The sequence below is a fragment of the Coregonus clupeaformis genome, chromosome 33 (assembly GCF_020615455.1).
Source record: "Coregonus clupeaformis isolate EN_2021a chromosome 33, ASM2061545v1, whole genome shotgun sequence".
In the NCBI taxonomy this organism is placed as follows: Eukaryota; Metazoa; Chordata; class Actinopteri; order Salmoniformes; family Salmonidae; genus Coregonus; species Coregonus clupeaformis.
Window position 1 is genome coordinate 2,404,066 of NC_059224.1, and position 13,527 is coordinate 2,417,592.

The 13,527-nt window shown below is 45.0% G+C and overlaps 2 protein-coding genes across 3 annotated transcripts in view; both read left to right on the forward strand.

Annotated features, from left to right (window-relative positions):
- Positions 1–13,527, forward strand: part of snx17 (sorting nexin 17) — a 649,426-nt gene that overhangs the window by 602,040 nt on the left and 33,859 nt on the right. The gene's annotated exons all lie outside the window — the stretch shown is intronic.
- Positions 5,491–8,553, forward strand: LOC123481216 (HBS1-like protein). Of its 2 annotated transcripts, none has more exons than XM_045210115.1 (4): positions 5,491–5,601; positions 7,296–7,445; positions 7,601–7,661; positions 8,442–8,553. In XM_045210115.1, exons 1-4 carry the CDS (start codon positions 5,539–5,541, stop codon positions 8,447–8,449), a joined length of 282 nt encoding a protein of 93 aa, XP_045066050.1. In that variant the 5' UTR covers positions 5,491–5,538; the 3' UTR covers positions 8,450–8,553. The 2 variants fall into 2 exon arrangements, with proteins under 2 accessions (XP_045066050.1, XP_045066049.1); XM_045210114.1 differs by having other exon boundaries at positions 8,471–8,537.

A 13,527-nucleotide genomic window follows, 5' to 3' on the forward strand; every position in this document is an offset into this window, starting at 1 on the left:
TCAGTCTTCTCAGCCTGGTGCAGGTCTACAATTTTGTTTCTGGTGTCCTTTGACAGCTCTTTGGTCTTGGCCATAGTGGAGTTTGGAGTGTGACTGTTTGAGGTTGTGGACAGGTGTCTTTTATACTGATAACAAGTTCAAACAGGTGCCATTAATACAGGTAACGAGTGGAGGACAGAGGAGCCTCTTAAAGAAGTTGTTACAGGTCTGTGAGAGCCAGAAATCTTGCTTGTTTTTAGGTGACCAAATACTTATTTTCCACCATGATTTTGCAAATAAATTCATTAAAAATCCTACAATGTGATTTTCTGGATTGTTTTTCCTCAATTTGTCTGTCATAGTTGACGTGTACCTATGATGAAAATTATAGGCCTCTCTCATCTTTTTAAGTGGGAGAACTTGCACAATTGGTGGCTGACTAAATACTTTTTTCCCCCACTGTATATTCCTTGTTGTGCTTGTTCTATGTTATAGGATCTAGTATGTATAGATCTATGTTGGCCGGCGTGGTTCCCAATCAGAGGCAGCTGTCGCTCGTTGTCTCTGATTGGGGATCATACTTAGGCAGCCTATTGGCACTAGTGGGTTGTGGGATCTTGTTCCTTGAAAGGTATGTTGTGTGTGCTACCTTGGACTTCACGTTTCGTTTCATTTCGTTTATTGTTTTGTCGAGTGTTTATTACGTTAATAAACATGTACGTATATCACGCTGCGCCTTGGTCCGTCCCGTCCTTCAATGAACGTGGCAGTAGGCAGGTTGCTTAGCAATCAAACCTTCTCAAATAGGGTACAGACTCTTCAGAGGGATAATGGACTTTACAGTGTCCTGCTATTAGAATGATGTATACCGATGTATGCATATGTGTGTGTATAAACAGTGCATTCGGAAAGTATTCAGAGCCCTTGACTTTTTCCACATTTTGTTACGTTACAACTTTATTCTAAAATGTATTAAATTATTGTTTTTTCCCTCATCAGTCTACCATAATGACAAAGCTTAAACAGGTCTTTAGAAATGTTTGCAAATGTATTAAAAATAAAAAACTGAAATACCTTATTTACATAAGTATTCAGACCCTTTGCTATGAGACTCACAATTGAGCTCAGGTGCATCCTGTTTCCATTGATCATCCTTGAGATGTTTTTACAACTTGATTGGAGTCCACCTGGGGTAAATTCAATTGATTGGACATGAATTGGAAAGGCACACACCTGTCTATAAAAGGTCCCAAAGTTGACAGTGCATGTCAGAGCAAAAACCAAGCCATGAAGTCGAAGGAATTGTCCGTAGAGCTCCGAAGACAGGATTGTGTCGAGGCACAGATCTGGGGAAGGGTCCCACAACATTTCTGCAGCAGTGAAGGTCCCCAAGAACACAGTGGCCTTCATCATTCTCAACTGGAAGAAGTTTGGAACCACCAAGACTCTTCCTAGAGCTGGCCGCCCGGCCAAACTGAGCAACCGGGGGAGAAGGGCCTTGGTCAGGGAGGTGACCAAGAACCCAATGGTCACTCTGACAGAGCTCTAGAGTTCCTCTGTGGATATGGGAGAACCTTCCAGAAGGACAACCATCTCTACAGCACTCAACAAATCAGGCCTTTAATGGTAGAGTGGCCAGACGGAAGCCACTCTTCAGTAAAAAGGCACATGACAGCCCGCTAGAGTTTGCCAAAAGGCACCTAAAGACTCTCAGACCATGAGAAACAAGATTCTCTGGTCTGATGAAACCAAGATTGAACTCTTTGGCCTGAATGCCAAGCTTCACGTCTCGAGGATACCTGGCACCATCCCTACGGTGAAGCATGGTGGTGGCAGCATCACGCTGTGGGGATGTTTTTCAGCGGCAGGGACTGGGAGACTAGTCAGGATCGAGGGAAAGATGAATGGCGCAAAGTACAGAGAGATCCTTGATCAAAACCTGCTCCAGAGCGCTCAGGACCTCAGACTGGGGTGAAGGTTCACCTTCCAACAGGACAATGACAAGTCTCTGAATGTCCTTGAGTGGCCCAGCCAGAGCCCGGACTTGAAACCGATCAAACATCTCTGGAGAGACCTGAAAAATAGCTGTGCAGCGACGCTCCCCCATCCAACCTGACAGAGCTTGAGAGGATCTGCAGAGAAGAATGGGAGAAACTCCCCAAATACAGGTGTGCCAAGCTTGTAGCGTCATACCCAAAAAGGCTTGAGGCTGTAATCGCTGCCAAAGGTACTTCAACAAAGTACTGAGTAAAGGGTCTGAATACTTATGTAAATGCAATATTTATGTTTGTTATTTTTAATACATTTGCAAAAATGTCTTACCCTGTTTTTGCTTTGTCATTATGGGGTATTGTGTGTAGATTGATGAGGGGAAAATAAGCAATTTAATCAATTTTAGAATAAGTCTGTAACTTAACAAAATGTGGAAAAATCAAGGGGTCTGAATACTTTCTGAATGCACTGTAGGCCTATTGTAAATGTGTATTATTGTTGCGTTACCATCTTTATTGCAAAAAGAACAGTACAAACAAACATAACTTTAAGCTACATATTATTTTGACAGGTAATGAATTGTCCATTGATCAGCGCAGCGACTGATAAAACAGGACCATGTTTGAAACACTAGTGGTTCTGAGCTTATGCCAATATTACACAGGTAAGCTAACAGTTAGAGGAATCAGGAATGCAGACAGGCTCTATCTATCTGAGCTACTGTGTCCAACACACCTGCTACTGACCAAAAAAGTACACATTACCACAAGACAAAACAACTCAATCAAGCCTGATGGTCTTGTAAGTATAAAAACAAAGCTTGCTTTGATAAAAAATAAATAAAATAAAAACATTAAAAGGTATAATGTCTTACTGTGGTGTGTGAAGAATCCAATACCTTACCTTCTATGTGGTACAAATCCCATTATTATGGAAGCACCTCTTCAAAGAGTATGAATTAGGCTGTTTGAGAAGGTTCGAATCCTAAGCAACCTGCCTACACACAGTTTGAAGTACAATACCAACATAGCTACTGTAGCAGGTCAAAGCTGTTTGCTGGAAAACCTTGGTAGAGCATGGGTGGAATAGGCATTGTGGTAATATGGCATTGTTTTTAATATGAAGCAATATCAGTATCAGTTGTTGCGTTTACAACTTGTCTAAGTCCGACCATTAACTGATTTCAGCCCAGTTAATGGTCGGATTGGCTGCATTGTTTGAATGGAATGTTGGCATATTGGCAGTTCATTAGAATAATTGATGGAATCATTCCTCTAAACTGGCTGGCTAGCAAGCTAGCTATCGAACCTACAGTGCAGATACTTTCTTCAAATTAATTATTTTACACTATCTTATCACAGCACTTGTCAAAGCAAACCATGGTTGAACAACTCCCTGACCAAAATGGCTGACCTTTATCCCATCATAAGAAGGTTAATGTCCAATCTAGTTTTTCTAATTCCTAATTCTATGGAAGGACCCTGATCTCTCCTAGTCCTTGATTGATATGCTATAAGATCATATTCCTACTACAGTGAGTATACCAAACATCACCCCCCCCCACCTTTAGCCCTCAGAACAGCCTAAATTTGTCGGGGCAAGGACTCTACAAGGTGTTATGCGTTCCACAGGGATGCTGGCCCATGTTGACTCCAATGCTTTCCACAGTTGTATCAAGTTGGCTGGATGTCCTTTGGGTAGTGGACCATTCTTGATACACACGGGAAACTGTTGAGCGTGAAAAACCCAGCAGCGTTGCAGTTCTGGACACAAACCGGTGCGCCTGGCACCTACTACCATACCCCGTTCAAAGGCACTTAAATATTTTGTCTTGTCCATCACCCTCTGAATGGCACACATACACAATCCATGTCTCAATTGTCTCAAGGCTTAAAAATCCTTCTTTAACCTGTCTCCTCCCCTTCATCTACACTGATTGAAGTGGATTTAACAAGTGACATCAATAAGGGATCATAGCTTTCACCTGGATTCACCTGGTCAGTCTGTCATGGAGGGTGGCAGGCAACCTAGTGGTTAAGAGCGTTGGGCCAGTAACCCTAAAAGGTCACTGGTTCGATTCCTATGGTAAAACGGGTCCTATGGTAAAACAGGGATCCTATGGTGAAACAGTGGTCCTGGTATGGTAAAACAGTGGTCCTGTGGTAAAACAGTGGTCCTGGTATGGTAAAACAGTGGTCCTGTGGTAAAACAGTGGTCCTGGTATGGTAAAACAGTGGTCCTGTGGTAAAACAGGGGGTCCTGGTATGGTAAAACAGTGGTCCTGTGGTAAAACAGTGATCCTGGTATGGTAAAACAGTGGTCCTGGTATGGTAAAACAGTGGTCCTGTGGTAAAACAGTGGTCCTGGTATGGTAAAACAGTGGTCCTGTGGTAAAACAGGGGTCCTGGTATGGTAAAACAGTGGTCCTGTGGTAAAACAGTGATCCTGGTATGGTAAAACAGTGGTCCTGGTATGGTAAAACAGTGGTCCTGTGGTAAAACTGTGGTCCTGGTATGGTTAAACAGTGGTCCTGGTATGGTAAAACAGTGGTCCTGGTATGGTAAAACAGTGGTCCTGTGGTAAAACAGTGGTCCTGTGGTAAAACAGTGGTCCTATGGTAAAACAGTGGTCCTGGTATGGTAAAACAGTGGTCCTGTGGTAAAACAGTGGTCCTGGTATGGTAAAACAGTGGTCCTGTGGTAAAACAGTGGTCCTGGTATGGTAAAACAGTGGTCCTGGTATGGTAAAACAGTGGTCCTGGTATGGTAAAACAGTGGTCCTGGTATGGTAAAACAGTGGTCCTGTGGTAAAACAGTGGTCCTGGTATGGTAAAACAGTGGTCCTGGTATGGTAAAACAGTGGTCCTGGTATGGTAAAACAGTGGTCCTGGTATGGTAAAACAGTGGTCCTGGTATGGTAAAACAGTGGTCCTGGTATGGTAAAACAGTGGTCCTGTGGTAAAACAGTGGTCCTGTGGTAAAACAGTGGTCCTGTGGTAAAACAGTGGTCCTGTGGTAAAACAGGGGTCCTGGTGTAGCTCAGTTGGCGCTTGCAATGCCAGGGGGTTGTGGGTTCGATTCCCACAGGGGGCCAGTATGAAAAAAAAATATGTATGCACTCACTAACTGTAAGTCGCTCTGGATAAGAGCGGCTGCTAAATGACTAAAATGTAAATGTAGAACAGGGGTCCTGATGTGGTTAAACAGTGGTCCTATGGTAAAACAGGGGTCCAATGGTTAAACAGGGGTCCTATGGTAAAATGGGTCCTATGGTAAAACAGGGGTTCTATGGTAAAATGGGTCCTATGGTAAAACAGGGGTCCTGGTGTAGTAACTGCGACACCGTGCCTTCTGTTTGAGATAAAGTCAAGTAAATGATGTCCTATCCAACCAGTGCAGAGGAGAAGCAGGGGTGGTCCCCAGCCGCTCCGTGCATCGCGGAGGTAACCCTGACGGTGTATCCATGACGACCTGCCCAAACACCCCTTCCAAAAAGCCGGAGACCCCCTCTGAAGGGGCTGGGGGGAAGAGCCAGGTCGCACCCCAGGGAAGGCCAAGTAACAGCTCAATGTCAGGGCAGGGCTGGAGAAGAGGCAAGGAGGCAAGCCTCTCCTCAACCTGGTGGTTAAAGGTACACACACACACACACACACACACACACACACACACACACACACGGCTCCTGGATCACCCCATACAGCATGGCTACACAGATTAAACTACATTTTAGACTTGACTCAGTATGGTTACACAGACTAAAGTACATTTTAGACTGGACTCAGTATGGTTACACAGACTAAACTACATTTTAGACTGGACTCAGTATGGTTACACAGATTAAACTACATTTTAGACTGGACTCAGTATGGTTACACAGATTAAACAACATTTTAGGCTGGACTCTCAGCATGGTTAGCACAGCTCCGTAGGCAAGCACCATGGTCTTGTAGTAGATGCAAGCCTCAACTGGAAGCCAGTGGAGTGTGCGGAGGAGCGGGTGTTGGCCTAGAACTGAGCCCTGGGGGACACCAGTGGTGAGAGCACGTGGTGCAGAGACAGATTCTCGCCACGCCACCTGGTAGGAGCGACCTGTCAGGTAGGACGCAATCCAAGAGTGAGCAGTGCCGGAGATGCCCAACTCGGAGAGGGTGGAGAGGAGGATCTGATGGTTCACAGTATCAAAGGCAGCAGATAGGTCTAGAAGGATAAGAGGAGAGAGAGTTAGCTTTAGCAGTGCGGAGAGCCTCCGTGACACAGAGAAGAGCAGTCTCAGTTGAATGACCAGTCTTGAAACCTGACTGGTTTGGATCAAGAAGGTCATTCTGAGATAGCAGGAGAGTTGGCTAGAGATAGCACGCTCAAGAGTTTTGGAGAGAAAAGAAAGAAGGGATACTGGTCTGTAGTTGTTGACATCGGAGGGATCGAGTGTAGGTTTTTGACCTCACCCTCTGTGAGGTCCTCATTATGTCCTTTAATACAGATCAGAATGTGTCCTCATTATGTCCTTTAATACAGATCAGAATGTGTCCTCATTATGTCCTTTAATACAGATCAGAATATATCCTTTAATACAGATCAGAATATGTCCTTTAATACAGATCAGAATATGTCCTTTAATACAGATCAGAATATGTCCTTTAATACAGATCAGAATGTGTCCTCATTATGTCCTTTAATACAGATCAGAATGTGTCCTTTAATACAGATCAGAATATGTCCTTTAATACAGATCAGAATGTGTCCTCATTATGTCCTTTAATACAGATCAGAATGTGTCCTTTAATACAGATCAGAATATGTCCTTTAATACAGATCAGAATGTGTCCTCATTATGTCCTTTAATACAGATCAGAATGTGTCCTCATTATGGTCTTTTAATACAGATCGGGCCTCGGGGCTAACAGAGTAAAGGTCAGATCGGGCCTCAAGGGCTAACAGAGTAAAGGTCAGATCGGGCCTCGGGGCTAACAGAGTAAAGGTCAGATCGGGCCTCGGCTAACAGAGTAAAGGTCAGATCGGGCCTCGGGGCTAACAGAGTAAAGGTCAGAGTCGGGCCTCGGGGCTAACAGAGTAAAAGGTCAGATCGGGCCTCGGGGCTAACAGAGTAAAGGTCAGATCGGGCCTCGGGGCTAACAGAGTAAAGGTCAATCCAGTGTGTCCTCAGCCGACCCTTCCAAATTGTGTGTGTGTATAACGTTTGCTAGTGTGTACAACTGGTTTGTGTATAACCTGTGTGTGTGTGGTCCCCAGGAGGACATGTCAGTAGTGGACTCCAGTAAAGGTGTATAATGTGTGTGTATAATATGTGTGTGTGTGTGTCCCCAGGCAGACGTTGCGGTATTAGTAGTGGACGCCAGCAGAGGGGAGTTTGAGGCGGACCCTCGAGGCGGGCGGCCAGACACGGGAGCACGGCCTTCTGGTGCGATCGCTGGGGCGTCACGCAGCTCGCTGTCGCCATCAATAAAGGTGGACCAGGTGAGAAAGTTACCACGACTACCATGTGTCGCCACGGCAACACCTGTTACTATGGCAATAGCGTACTGTACTTGTACCATACGGTTTTACATCCCGCTGTCATGGGCATGCGGGGAAATAGTAACTCTTCGTGTGTGTGTGTGTGTGTCTAACAGGTGAACTGGGAACATGAACGATTCAAAGCTTGGACAGTTCTTAAAACAGGCTGGCTTCAAGGTGAGTGGTGTCATCCTGGGGTTAGGGTCATTCACCTTTGACCTTTCACCTGTGGTTTAGGTTAGGGCCTTCCAAGGTATAATCAGATGTTTTTTAGCTGCTCCCAAATCAAAATGGCAGGTCTCTCAGTCAAATGTTTACCACCATATGCAATGAAAATGGCCACACTTTAGAGCCCTCGTTTGAACAGTTCTATAACAGTGTTCTACGTCCCGACCACTAAGAGTTCTATAACAGTGTTCTACGTCCCGACCACTAACAGTTCTATAACAGTGTTCTACGTCCCGACCACTAACAGTTCTATAACAGTGTTCTACGTCCCGACCAATAAGAGTTCTATAACAGTGTTCTGACGTCCCCGACCACTAACAGTTCTATAACAGTGTTCTACGTCCCGACCACTAACAGTTCTATAACAGTGTTCTACGTCCCGACCACTAAGAGTTCTATAACAGTGTTCTACGTCCCGACCACTAAGAGTTCTATAACAGTGTTCTACATCCCGACCACTAACAGTTCTATAACAGTGTTCTACGTCCCGACCACTAACAGTTCTATAACAGTGTTCTACATCCCGACCACTAAGAGTTCTATAACAGTGTTCTACGTCCCGACCACTAACAGTTCTATAACAGTGTTCTGCCCGACCACTAACAGTTCTATAACAGTGTTCTACGTCCCGACCACTAACGGTTCTATAACAGTGTTCTACGTCCCGAGCACTAAGAGTTCTATAACAGTGTTCTGTAGTTTTATAGCATGTTCTATGTTCTCTCCCAGGAATCTGATGTGTTCTACGTCCCGACCAGCGGCCTATCAGGAGAGAACCTCACCACTAAGAGTTCTGTTCCGGAGCTGACATCCTGGTACTCCGGACCCTGTCTTCTGGAACAGATCGGTACGGACATACACTATCTTATTCAAGTCCACAACGCTTTATAAAATAACATAATGTTACAACTCAACAATGTTATACAATCTTCTGTTAGCAAAACAAAAGAACATCCATTGGGTACATGGCCCTTGGACAATTATTATTGACATAAAGACGCTTCAAGCACACAGAGAAATGAGACGTAGGCTGAGAGATATTGACTGATACCATGTCTTTATATGTATCTGAGAGACGTAGCTGAGAGATATTGACTGATACCATGTCTTTATATGTATCTGCTCTCTTCTGTAATGATCAGAAAGTGTGTGTCTGAGTAGTGTGTGACTGAGTAGTGTGTGACTGAGTAGTGTGTGACTGAGTAGTGTGTGACTGAGTAGTGTTGTGACTGAGTAGTGTGTGTCTGAGTAGTGTGTGTCTGAGTAGTGTGTGTCTGAGTAGTAGTGTGTGTCTGAGTAGTGTGTGACTGAGTAGTGTGTGTCTGAGTAGTGTGTGTCTGTGTAGTGTGTGACTGAGTAGTGTTGGGTGACTGAGTAGTGTGTGTCTGAGTAGTGTGTGTCTGAGTAGTGTGTGTCTGAGTAGTGTGTGACTGAGTAGTGTGTGACTGAGTAGTGTGTGACTGAGTAGTGTGTGTCTGAGTAGTGTGTGACTGAGTAGTGTGTGTCTGAGTAGTGTTGTGTCTGAGTAGTGTGTGTCTGAGTAGTGTGTGTCTGAGTAGTGTGTGACTGAGTAGTGTGTGACTGAGTAGTGTTGTGACTGAGTAGTGTGTGTCTGAGTAGTGTGTGTCTGAGTAGTGTGTGACTGAGTAGTGTGTGACTGAGTAGTGTGTGACTGAGTAGTGTGTGTCTGAGTAGTGTGTGACTGAGTAGTGTGTGACTGAGTAGTGTTGTGACTGAGTAGTGTGTGACTGAGTAGTGTGTGTCTGAGTAGTGTTGTGTCTGAGTAGTGTGTGACTGAGTAGTGTGTGTCTGAGTAGTGTGTGTCTGAGTAGTGTGTGTCTGAGTAGTGTGTGACTGAGTAGTGTTGTGACTGAGTAGTGTGTGACTGAGTAGTGTGTGTCTGAGTAGTGTGTGACTGAGTAGTGTGTGTCTGAGTAGTGTGTGTCTGAGTAGTGTGTGACTGAGTAGTGTGTGACTGAGTAGTGTTGTGACTGAGTAGTGTGTGTCTGAGTAGTGTGTGTCTGAGTAGTGTGTGACTGAGTAGTGTGTGACTGAGTAGTGTTGTGTCTGAGTAGTGTGTGTCTGAGTAGTGTGTGACTGAGTAGTGTGTGTCTGAGTAGTGTTGTGTCTGAGTAGTGTGTGTCTGAGTAGTGTGTGACTGAGTAGTGTGTGTCTGAGTAGTGTTGTGTCTGAGTAGTGTGTGTCTGAGTAGTGTGTGTCTGAGTAGTGTGTGACTGAGTAGTAGTGTGTGTCTGAGTAGTGTGTGTCTGAGTAGTGTGTGACTCTGTAGTGTGTGACTGAATAGTAGTGTGTGTCTGAGTAGTGTGTGACTGAGTAGTGTGTGACTGAGTAGTGTGTGACTGAGTAGTGTGTATGACTGAGTAGTGTGTGACTGAGTAGTGAATGTGTCTGAGTAGTGTGTGTCTGAGTAGTGTGTGACTGAGTAGTGTGTGTCTGAGTAGTGTTGTGACTGAGTAGTGTGTGTCTGAGTAGTGTTGTGTCTGAGTAGTGTGTGTCTGAGTAGTGTGTGTCTGAGTAGTGTGTGTCTGAGTAGTGTGTGTCTGAGTAGTGTGTGTCTGAGTAGTGTGTGTCTGAGTAGTGTTGTGTCTGAGTAGTGTTGTGTCTGAGTAGTGTGTGTCTGAGTAGTGTGTGACTGAGTAGTGTGTGACTGAGTAGTGTGTGACTGAGTAGTGTGTGTGACTGAGTAGTGTGTGTCTGAGTAGTGTTGTGACTGAGTAGTGTGTGACTGAGTAGTGTGTGACTGAGTAGTGTGTGACTGAGTAGTGTTGTGACTGAGTAGTGTTGTGTCTGAGTAGTGTGTGTCTGAGTAGTGTGTGTCTGAGTAGTGTGTGTCTGAGTAGTGTTGTGACTGAGTAGTGTGTGTGTGACTGAGTAGTGTGTGACTGAGTAGTGTGTGTCTGAGTAGTGTGTGTCTGAGTAGTGTGTGTCTGAGTAGTGTGTGTCTGAGTAGTGTGTGTCTGAGTAGTGTGTGACTGAGTAGTGTGTGTCTGAGTAGTGTGTGTCTGAGTAGTGTTGTGACTGAGTAGTGTGTGACTGAGTAGTGTTGTGTCTGAGTAGTGTTGTGTCTGAGTAGTGTTGTGTCTGAGTAGTGTGTGTCTGAGTAGTGTTGTGTCTGAGTAGTGTTGTGACTGAGTAGTGTGTGTCTGAGTAGTGTGTGTCTGAGTAGTGTTGTGTCTGAGTAGTGTGTGACTGAGTAGTGTGTGTCTGAGTAGTGTGTGTCTGAGTAGTGTGTGTCTGAGTAGTGTGTGACTGAGTAGTGTGTGACTGAGTAGTGTTGTGACTGAGTAGTGTTGTGACTGAGTAGTGTTGTGACTGAGTAGTGTGTGTCTGAGTAGTGTGTGACTGAGTAGTGTTGTGTCTGAGTAGTGTGTGACTGAGTAGTGTGTGTCTGAGTAGTGTGTGACTGAGTAGTGTTGTGTCTGAGTAGTGTGTGACTGAGTAGTGTTGTGACTGAGTAGTGTTGTGTCTGAGTAGTGTGTGACTGAGTAGTGTGTGACTGAGTAGTGTGTGTCTGAGTAGTGTGTGACTGAGTAGTGTGTGTGACTGAGTAGTGTGTGACTGAGTAGTGTGTGTGTCTGAGTAGTGTGTGTCTGAGTAGTGTTGTGACTGAGTAGTGTGTGTGACTGAGTAGTGTGTGTCTGAGTAGTGTGTGACTGAGTAGTGTGTGTCTGAGTAGTGTTGTGTCTGAGTAGTGTGTGTCTGAGTAGTGTGTGTCTGAGTAGTGTGTGACTGAGTAGTGTTTGTCTGAGTAGTGTGTGACTGAGTAGTGTGTGACTGAGTAGTGTTGTGACTGAGTAGTGTTGTGACTGAGTAGTGTTGTGACTGAGTAGTGTGTGTCTGAGTAGTGTGTGACTGAGTAGTGTGTGACTGAGTAGTGTTGTGACTGAGTAGTGTGTGTCTGAGTAGTGTGTGACTGAGTAGTGTGTGTCTGAGTAGTGTGTGACTGAGTAGTGTTGTGACTGAGTAGTGTGTGACTGAGTAGTGTGTGTCTGAGTAGTGTGTGTCTGAGTAGTGTGTGTCTGAGTAGTGTTGTGTCTGAGTAGTGTGTGTCTGAGTAGTGTGTGACTGAGTAGTGTGTGTCTGAGTAGTGTGTGACTGAGTAGTGTGTGACTGAGTAGTGTTGTGACTGAGTAGTGTTGTGACTGAGTAGTGTGTGACTGAGTAGTGTGCGACTGAGTAGTGTGTGACTGAGTAGTGTTGTGACTGAGTAGTGTTGTGTCTGAGTAGTGTGTGACTGAGTAGTGTGTGACTGAGTAGTGTGTGTCTGAGTAGTGTGTGTCTGAGTAGTGTTGTGACTGAGTAGTGTGTGTCTGAGTAGTGTTGTGTCTGAGTAGTGTGTGACTGAGTAGTGTTGTGACTGAGTAGTGTGTGTCTGAGTAGTGTGTGTCTGAGTAGTGTGTGTCTGAGTAGTGTGTGTCTGAGTAGTGTGTGTCTGAGTAGTGTGTGACTGAGTAGTGTGTGTCTGAGTAGTGTGTGACTGAGTAGTGTGTGACTGAGTAGTGTGTGTCTGAGTAGTGTTGTGACTGAGTAGTGTGTTACTGAGTAGTGTTGTGACTGAGTAGTGTTGTGACTGAGTAGTGTTGTGTCTGAGTAGTGTGTGACTGAGTAGTGTGTGACTGAGTAGTGTGTGACTGAGTAGTGTGTGTCTGAGTAGTGTGTGACTGAGTAGTGTGTGTCTGAGTAGTGTTGTGTCTGAGTAGTGTGTGTCTGAGTAGTAGTGTGTGTCTGAGTAGTGTGTGACTCTGTAGTGTGTGACTGAATAGTAGTGTGTGTCTGAGTAGTGTGTGTCTGAGTAGTGTGTGACTGAGTAGTGTGTGACTGAGTAGTGTGTGACTGAGTAGTGTGTGACTGAGTAGTGTGTGACTGAGTAGTGTGTGACTGAGTAGTGTGTGTCTGAGTAGTGTTGTGTCTGAGTAGTGTGTGTCTGAGTAGTGTGTGACTGAGTAGTGTTGTGACTGAGTAGTGTGTGTCTGAGTAGTGTGTGACTGAGTAGTGTGTGTGACTGAGTAGTGTGTGTCTGAGTAGTGTGTGACTGAGTAGTGTGTGTGACTGAGTAGTGTGTGTGACTGAGTAGTGTGTGTGACTGAGTAGTGTTGTGTCTGAGTAGTGTGTGTCTGAGTAGTGTTGTGACTGAGTAGTGTTGTGACTGAGTAGTGTGTGTGACTGAGTAGTGTGTGTGACTGAGTAGTGTGTGACTGAGTAGTGTGTGTCTGAGTAGTGTGTGTCTGAGTAGTGTTGTGTCTGAGTAGTGTGTGACTGAGTAGTGTGTGACTGAGTAGTGTGTGACTGAGTAGTGTGTGACTGAGTAGTGTGTGTCTGAGTAATGTTGTGTCTGAGTAGTGTGTGACTGAGTAGTGTGTGACTGAGTAGTGTTGTGTCTGAGTAGTGTTGTGTCTGAGTAGTGTGTGGCTGAGTAGTGTGTGTCTGAGTAGTGTTGTGTCTGAGTAGTGTGTGACTGAGTAGTGTGTGTGAGTAGTGTGTGACTGAGTAGTGTGTGACTGAGTAGTGTTGTGACTGAGTAGTGTTGTGACTGAGTAGTGTTGTGACTGAGTAGTGTGTGTCTGAGTAGTGTGTGACTGAGTAGTGTGTGACTGAGTAGTGTGTGTGACTGAGTAGTGTGTGTGACTGAGTAGTGTGTGTGACTGAGTAGTGTGTGTGACTGAGTAGTGTGTGTCTGAGTAGTGTGTGACTGAGTAGTGTTGTGACTGAGTAGTGTGTGTGACTGAGTAGTGTGTGACTGAGTAGTGTGTGACTGAGTAGTGTGTGTGACTGAGTAGTGTTGTGACTGAGTAGT

Coding starts and splice junctions, on each gene's coding strand:
- LOC123481216 (XM_045210114.1), top strand. CDS start 5,539: ATGTCAGGGCAGGGCTGGAGAAGAGGCAAGGAGGCAAGCCTCTCCTCA. Junction 5,602..7,295: donor CCTCAACCTGGTGGTTAAAG/GTACACACACAC, acceptor GTGTGTCCCCAG/GCAGACGTTGCGGTATTAGT. Junction 7,446..7,600: donor CATCAATAAAGGTGGACCAG/GTGAGAAAGTTA, acceptor TGTGTCTAACAG/GTGAACTGGGAACATGAACG.